Below are 8,641 nucleotides of genomic sequence, written 5' to 3'. Positions count from 1 at the left end.
TATATTTTTTTATCCTTTTTCTTATGCTCTTTTTCAAAAAAATTAAAAAAAATTTGTAAGTGTCCATGCACAATTTTTTTAAATAAAAAAGTGTTACTTTTTATTTTATTTAATAGGGACATAATTGTAAATTTATACAAACTTTATTCTCTATCTCTTCACTCTTCTATTTTCCCATCCCTTCCTTATTTTTTATCCTTCCATGTTTCCATATGGTCTATTTGGTTGGGAATATAGAAAAGTGGGAGGATGAAAAAGTGTAAGGAAATAAAATACTAAGTTTTCTCTCGTTTATGTTTTATTTGAGGGGTGGAAAAGTGGAGGAATGATTTTTTGTTTGCTTGTTTGATTGAAAAGAAAAATGGGAAGATAGAAAGCGGAGTTTGTATAAATTTATTCAAATACCTCTTTTAGATAAAAAAAAAATATATATATATATATATTACTACTTAAAGGCCTATGCGTTGCACAGTTTTATCATAATCTTATAATATATATTTTATTTGAAAAACAATAACAAAATAAATAATTATTATAAAGAAATGAATAATGAGTTTTTAATTGCTACGTCACATGGTCCATGCATGCATCATGAATTTGTGCAACCACAGCTTCTAAGCCTAGCTTTTATTATATAGTATATGATTTTTTATTAAAAAAATTTGTATGGATGGCTCTTCATTTGGTTTTTTAATAAATCATTTGGTTTTTTTAATTATTTGAAAATAGTGTGATGAATCACGCTAGAAAAACTTTGTCCAATAAAAAGCAGCAAGATTGGAGTCACTTTGGCGGAATTGAGGGGGGTTGGACACTATCGACAAGGTCAAGCGTCTCTAACCAAGGTCAACCATCTTGGGTGTTACTCCCATTCTCTCTCTCGATTGGGTGTACAGTTACTTATTCCCAGTCTTATTAGTCTCTCACAGGGGACCATCAAAAAAAGAGTTAGGTCAAGCTCCTATAAATATTTTTGAATCATTAATAAATCAAATACAATTTGCTTTATTTATCACATTTCTCTCTCTCTCTCTCTCTTCACTACAAAGACAAAATTACAAATTGTTATTATTGGACTAATCGCCTCAAGAAAAAAGTCACGGTCTTCTTTTAAAGTTTTAAATAAACTTTCATCGCAAAAGTCTCAGAATTCACTCAGACTAAACTATGAAGCGGAACTGATCGGGTTTTCTAAGACAACGAAGGCGATACGACGGGACATCATCAGGTACGACATCACCACGATCGCAATCCTCAAATTACTTCGGATTTTTGATTTCTACTTTTGTTTTTTTTTTTTTTAAAAAATCTCTTTGAACAAAAGTAGATTTCATCGTCCAAATAGATCAATTTGTGTAATAAACATGTTTTTTGTTGTATAATGAAATTTCAGCTCTCAGTCAAATTAGTGCTTACTTAGTTCTGTCTTTGAGTTTGCTTTGACACCAAATTTGATGCTGTTTGTGTAAGGATTTAGAAAGAAGAGCTGAACAAACCCTAAGCCAAATATATATATATATATCGATTTGTGTATGGATTTAGTGAACTCATATCTTGAAAATCTCACCTTGGATTAAATATTCTATCTGTTCTTAATATAAGTGTCAAATTTCGTGTCAATCGGATGTTATTTGTTGATCCATACAATTATTTGTAGAGTACAGTGACGTGGTAATCTTGTTCTTGCATGAATTGTGGGTAAGAATTTTTATTTTTTAATTTTAATTTTTAAAATTTAAAATTTAAAATTTTATTTTTATGGGATAACACCGTGACTTTAATTAGTGTGATCACAATAGTACGTGATAAAGAGAGAACTATCACGTCACTATACTCTTGGAGTAAATAAGGAAGGAAACAATGTAATTAATAACATTAAATTCAGAATAAAAATTCAAATCAAATGAAATCAATCAGTAATAATTATGGCTTAATTGGTGTCATTAATCCTCCATCAATCACCATAAGGTCATTGGAAATTTGGATGGACCATTCTTTCAGGTCAATGCTCCTAAAGATGTACAACCCAATTGAGGGCTTGTTCATGGTGTTTGGACCAAGTTTTTATTTGAAACCAATCTTGTCAATAGAGCCTTTGAAAGGTACGATTCAAAATGAGTCCCTTATTGATAGGGTTGACCCCTATTGATGAAGAGTAGAGCGATCAATGCACTAGTGAGGAAGAGTGAATTGATTCAAGTGGAGGAAACAAAAATAGGAAGAAGGAGACCTAAAATAAAAGTAGTAAAATTAGTAAAAAATGACATGTCAATAAAGTAGGTAACAAAGAGTATGATTTCGGATAGAATAGAATGGTGGAAAAGAATACATGTGGCTGACCTTGATTGATTTGTTGAGGATCCATAGGTGATCCCAAAATTTTGTAACTAAGGCTTGGTTAAAGCAGGCTAAATTGGTGTCATTTAAGGTTTATTTATCCTAAATGAATATTGAGAGTTCCTCAATGAGTATCTTCCACAAAGAAGCTAAAAGGGTCATGCATCCTTGTCAGCTCAAGCACGCTTAAAGTCATGTAATGATATACAACAGTCTGACTGAATGTTCTGACCTGGTTTATGCTACCTGAATTTTGTTTGTCAGAAAACTCTTCCCATGGTCCTGGGAGTTCAAAAAAGAAAAACTCTGAATTATTAAAATACATATCTTTGATTTCCTTCTTTTGATTTCTATCATTCGCTATAAATGTATCTTTGCGTTCAGTTTATTGAATTTTTGCTACAATTGCAATTGGAACTTCTGTTATTATTCTACAAAATATAATAGAATGGTGGAAAAGAATACACATGGCTGACCTCGATTAGTTTGTTGAGAATCCATAGGCGACCCCAAAATTTTGTGACTAAGGCTTGGTAAAAGCAGGCTAAATTGGTGTCATTTAAGGGTTATTTATCCTAAATGACTATTGAGAGTTCCTCAATGAGTATCTTCCACTATGAAGCAAAAAGGGTCAGAACAGAATCGAAAATCCGAATCATAGTTTTTGATCATTCTAACTTCCGTTGATTATATAGGCCTGTAGCAGCACACCACCTGTGTACTTGGAGGCCAGCTTGTTATCCTTCTCTCTCTCTCTCTCTCTCTCTCTCTCTCAAAATAAAATTCATCTTTGATTACCAAAAAAAAAAAAAAATATATATATATATTGTGATCATTCTATCAAATATTTTTTGATATTGTAGTTCATTTGGTTCATAATTTTGGATTCACCTACCATTAAGATAAACTTCTGTCAATTTGGTTGCAGCAGATCCAAGACCACTTAAATGAAGTCGGTTAGATTCGCAGATTTTTTTTTTTTTTTTTTTTTACTTTTCTTTTCCTATGGATGAACTATTTGACCAAATTCTACAAAGAGCATCATAAGCGAGTAAACCTTTCCGAATGGTTGGTAGAGTAAGAATATTAGTCTCCAATTCTGATAGTTTTTGCTTAACTGACAAGTCAGAAACTTATGTTGTATAACTGCCAAAATTAATCTTTAGTATCTAATTCCATGTTGTGGTTCTACATAAATTATATACGATTACCAAATAATGATTTATTGAAAATTAATTCAATCATGCCTTATGTGATGTTTTTGGCAAGATCATAAGGACATTTAAAGGGATCAAATTCACAGTGGTAAAACTGAAAAATGATATTTCTGATTGACTGGTTGATGACTGCTAGTAGTTTATGATCACTTTTGTCTTTTGGAGTTGTGTAACTCTTTAGATTTTAATTTTAATTTTTTTCCACATTTCTCTTGTATAGTCTCATTTGCATACCCTTTCATTTAATAAAATTTAATGTGTAATAGAAGATTACTTCTGTTTTTTCTAACATATTTTGATTTTTCAATATCATGGTTAAGATTACAGAATAAAGATACCTTGCTTTTGACATTCTTCCACATATCTTTTACACCTTTGACTCAATCAGAGCTACTGTATATTCTTGCATTGGTTCTTTTATCATGGGATTTCTTAGTTATTGCTATTTATGACCACCACTTCCACTTTGCTGATTTTTTTTTTCTTCTTAACATTATTTTATATTTAATATCTCTATTCTTGATGCTTTTCTTTATTATGACTATAATTCTCTTGTTTTAAGTTTTGATTTCAAGTACCTTTGAAGGGATTGAAAGATCGATTCATGAGTTGAAGCTTCTATTACTTCAGACTTTGCATGATTGGGCAAATGCTTCTGGTGTTTTTCTTTCATTTCTTTACCTGATATGCTTGATTTTTGTACTTTCATTTTTACTTAATTTTTTCTTTGTTGCTTCTAGCACAATGCCTGTGTGCTTTTTTCCTCTGTATTTTCTTACATCTTTTTTCAATAAAGTTTATTACTTATAAAAATAAAAATAAAAGTTTTGATTTCAAGTATGTATAGGCTTTGGCCTTGTATGTTTGTGTACATTAGTACATATATTTAATGGCGACAGAGTTTATACCATACACAGGAAAGGAAATAGAATGGTACTGCTCCAAAAACAAGATAGTAGTTTCCACACAAAATATCTTTTACTACATATATTTCTTCCATGATTTATTTATTCTTAGATGTATCATGTATGTGAATTCATCAAAATAAGGGCATATGGAAATGAATTCATCATAAAAATATATTCAATTCATATTTTACTTAATAGGGGAGAAGAAAAGGCACAAGATATGGTGTCGGTACATTTTCATTGTCATATGTATTCTACAATATGAACTGATTAAGTACCGTTGATCCCTAAAAACTTAAGTTGTCAGGAAAGAATGAATTTAATCATTATTTTAACGCTTCCCCCCATGTGTGGGTCCAGACCTCCCTTCAATAAGTGGGGTCCAGCACTTGGAATTTTAATTTTCTTAAATGGGAGTTAGAGCGGACACATGATTTGGATTTAGGCTTACCTACTCTGATAACAATATGATTTTCTTTTCCTTTCAGTACAAATTGGTTAATACCATCCTTTTGCGTGATAACATAGTTTTTTACATTCATTGCTTTCTTCTTAATAGTCTTCATTTTGTAAATATTTTAATTTCCCCCTTTATTTAATATAATTTCCCAAAATGTTAAGAAACTGGTTGTGTACGTTCCCCCTAACCCCTCACCCTCTTCATTTTTCACTTATGTTTCTTATCTCTTAACAATTACAATCATTAACAAAATTTTTCTAAATGATCATTTTATCTATAGGTATTCCAACCATAATTAAAAAGGTGCAATGGCCAATCTAATGGGTGACAAGAAGGCAGGCTTTTTAAGATTAGTGGAGGAGAGAGCATTGTCAAAGGAAGAGAAAAAGAGGCTGCAAGATGCTCTTGTCCCTATATTCCTAAAGATTGCATCTCAAACGTTCTTCTTCGACTTCCTCTTGAGTCTCTTCAAAGGTCAAGGTTTGTTTGTAAGCCATGGTATACTATAATTAATAGCCTCAAATTCATTGATGATCATCTTGAAAGATCAGAATCTGTATTGATCTTTATATCATCAATTAAAGAAGAAAATCTGTACCCTTTTTCTACACGACCAATTGCAGTTGAGAACCAAATACCTTTTCAGTTGAGGCAAAACTCCTTCAGTCAGAATCGGTCCCTGTTTTAGTGCAGCCAAACATAAACCCCACTTTGAAATATTACATCAAGTTCTTGGAAATTAACAATGGAAGGAGCAAAATAGGAGAATATAGTGTAAGTTGCACAGGCCATATTAGGGCTGCTTGCAATGGTCTAATTTTGCTTGAAAACAAACTGAAGAAAGGAGGACTTATAGTCGTAAATCCTGTGACTAGGAAGTTGATTTCTCTTCCTCTGGGTACTTTATGTCCTGCTGATAAAGAATCGTATGGCTTTGCATTTTGCACTGTTACTGGTGAATATAAAGTGGTGCACTTGTTTCAGGATGAGTTGAGGTATTTCGGTTGTGAGATATTAAATCTTGGTACTAGAGTTTGGAGAGCAGTGAATGGACCTTCTTTTGGACTCTTGCGCTGGCTTGGATGCTTGCCTGTTTTGGCAATTGAGCTTTGCACTGGGTACCTAATATTGATAGTAGTGATTACTTAGTGTCTATTGAAGTGGACAAGGAGAGGTTTCATACAATACCTCTCCCAAAAAGTAGTCGGTATCATGATAGGATTGTTGAGATGCGTGGTTTCTTAAGTTTTGTCACTCATGAAGAAGAGAACCAGATGGGCGTTTGGATCTTGAAGGGTTTAGGGGAACTTTGGACAAAGCAACTTAGTATCAAAACGGGCTGTATTTTGGATATGGTCCCCCTTTACAGTTTAAGAATCAAAGGAGATATGATTTTCAAGAGGGACGAAGACGGATCATTTTATGCTTATGATTTCCAACTCCAGGTGATGAGAAAAATTGAAATGGAAAACGAAAGATTGAAAATGTCAGGTATGTATCATCCTCATGTCAACAGCCTTATCTCATGGTCTAGCAGGGAAAGAAGCCATGATGTGTTTTATTGATATGTTCCTTCATGTACAAATTTGCAAAGTATTAGCATATAAGATTTTCCCCTTTTGTTAAACTTTTTCCCTATGACCTTGGGATTGCTATTATTTATGTGTGTATGCACAGTTGGGGAGTAGTCTACCAATATATTATAGTTGACCTGACTATTTAGTATCCATCCTGTAAGTAAATGTTCTTATTCCACTTGATTCTGGCCTCTCCTCTGTTTTCTCTCTACGTCATCTCCACGATTGACAGGTAGAATAGCAGAATCTAGGATTAATTGTGTTACTACAAGAATTTTTGTTTTATATATTTACTGTTTCATTCCACTTGCTAGCATAACAGCATTGTTTGGTGTGGGCTAGACTATTAAGGTGTAGTGCATCGCAACAGAGAAAGGGAGAAAGAGGGGGGGGGGGGGTGTGAAGAACGTTTCTGACAGGGATGGTGTGTTTTGAAGTTTGCTAATTGGAGGTCAAGAGGAGTTATATGCACAGGTAATTTAAAAAAAAAAAACCCTTATAATGATAACTTGTGAGTGGCTACTACACAGCTTTTATGTTTAGCAGTGGACTTACATGGGTGCAAAGGTGGTTCTAGTTTTTGCTCACTCTGGGGTGTTTGGTTGTGTTGGTTTAATTTGGGTCTAACCACAAGGGGAAGGATTTTTGCTTGCTAGTAAGGTTGCTAAAAGTATTCCTAGCGTTAATGACTGATGCGTTTATGATATATTAAGAGTTTGTGCACCTTCTTAAAAAAAAAAAAAAAAAAAAAGAGTTTGTGCACAAAAATCAGGTTAAGGTTAGTTCTTAATCAATGAGAACATGCATCAATGGTAGGAATGACAAAAACTCCTAGTCCCAGCTATAAATCGTATCTAGGGATGGGTTTAGCTCACCCTGTCCAGCTCTAAATGTGTATATATATGATGCATCTTCCCATCGATGCAATCAAGAATAATGCATTCCATCAACCAAAGTGACAAAAGCCAAGACATCACACCATGCATCCTATCAATCAGAAAGCAAAGCACATCCCATAACATTCTATTATATAGGACACTCCACTATTAGACAAGGGATATTCAGGGGGTGCTTGGTACATGTGATTGAAAACATGTATTTTGTTGTTTGAAAACATGTGTAGAAATATATGTGGGTGAAAAAGTATATGAAAATACGTATAATGTTGTTTAAAAACTGAAAATGTGTGTTTGAGGAGGTGAACCAAACACCCCCTTATTATTCAAAAAATGAAGTCTCCCCTCTTATTGTATCCGAAAATATCTCCAGTATTATAAATAGAAGGTAAAGCCTTGAAGATAGAGTAAATTTAAGAAAAGAAAAGACTAGAGCTTTCATTTTTGAAACTTGTATAATTTCCAACTTACATTTTTGAAACTCATCTATACGTGTATTTTTGTTGTAAGCTTTCATTTCAAGTAATTTCATTACAAGTATTTCTTATATCCTATTTATAATTTATTTCTATAAAATATATATTACCATGACAAAACACTTGTTTTCTCTCAATTTGCACTCATGACTACTTTTCTTTTTACTATTTCATCGATCTTACTAATGTCAAAACTACCTCATTAGGAATAATAAAATACCTTTTACTCATCTCGCTCCTAATTTTTATTTAAAAAAGGATTGAGGACATGACACACTTGATCCGACCCATTGTACCCTTGGCCATCCTTAATCGATGGCTAACATATGGGTCCTATGCCCTTGAAACATGCCGCATGTATACATATGTTTAATTCCATGGGCATCCCTGCCCATCATCTCAAATTTTGTCTCTGCCACCTGTTAAACCGCTTGTTACATAACCTAAATTCAAAATCCATGGCCTTAGGCCTCAAACATTGGCTGACTTTTTGAGGATGGGCTAGAATAGATGAGGAAGCTCAAGGCCCAATTATTTAAGAAGTTAAAGTTATGAGGATTGAGCTGGTTGCTGTAAAGGTTAGAGTACTCGAGGGCCCACTTTTTTTGTGGCCCTGTTTTGCTTGCTGATTAATTGGAAAAGAAATATCAAATACTCAATACTGTTTAGTGTAGTTCTTACTTCTTAGCTCTTGGAGGCTCAATGTTGTGAAGTGCAATTCATTTAGTGCATTAGGCTTGGGCTTGGTTGGGCAAGACAACATTTTCCAT

The 8,641-nt window shown here is 33.3% G+C and overlaps 1 protein-coding gene across 1 annotated transcript; it reads left to right on the top strand.

The window, feature by feature from the left end:
• The first annotated feature begins 970 nt into the window (after positions 1 to 970).
• Positions 971 to 6,682, top strand: LOC111985059 (putative F-box/LRR-repeat/kelch-repeat protein At1g11620). The gene is given in 5 exon segments (XM_024016687.2): positions 971 to 1,228; positions 5,203 to 5,327; positions 5,330 to 5,548; positions 5,551 to 6,024; positions 6,027 to 6,682. Coding segments are annotated over 4 exon segments (1,251 nt in total). The 5' UTR covers positions 971 to 1,228; positions 5,203 to 5,230; the 3' UTR covers positions 6,488 to 6,682.
• Positions 6,683 to 8,641: the final 1,959 nt, after the last annotated feature.

Source organism: Quercus suber, unplaced genomic scaffold, assembly GCF_002906115.3.
Source record: "Quercus suber isolate HL8 unplaced genomic scaffold, Cork oak 2.0 scaffold_258, whole genome shotgun sequence".
NCBI lineage: Eukaryota > Viridiplantae > Streptophyta > Magnoliopsida > Fagales > Fagaceae > Quercus > Quercus suber.
This window is presented reverse-complemented; position numbering and strand designations above follow the sequence as displayed.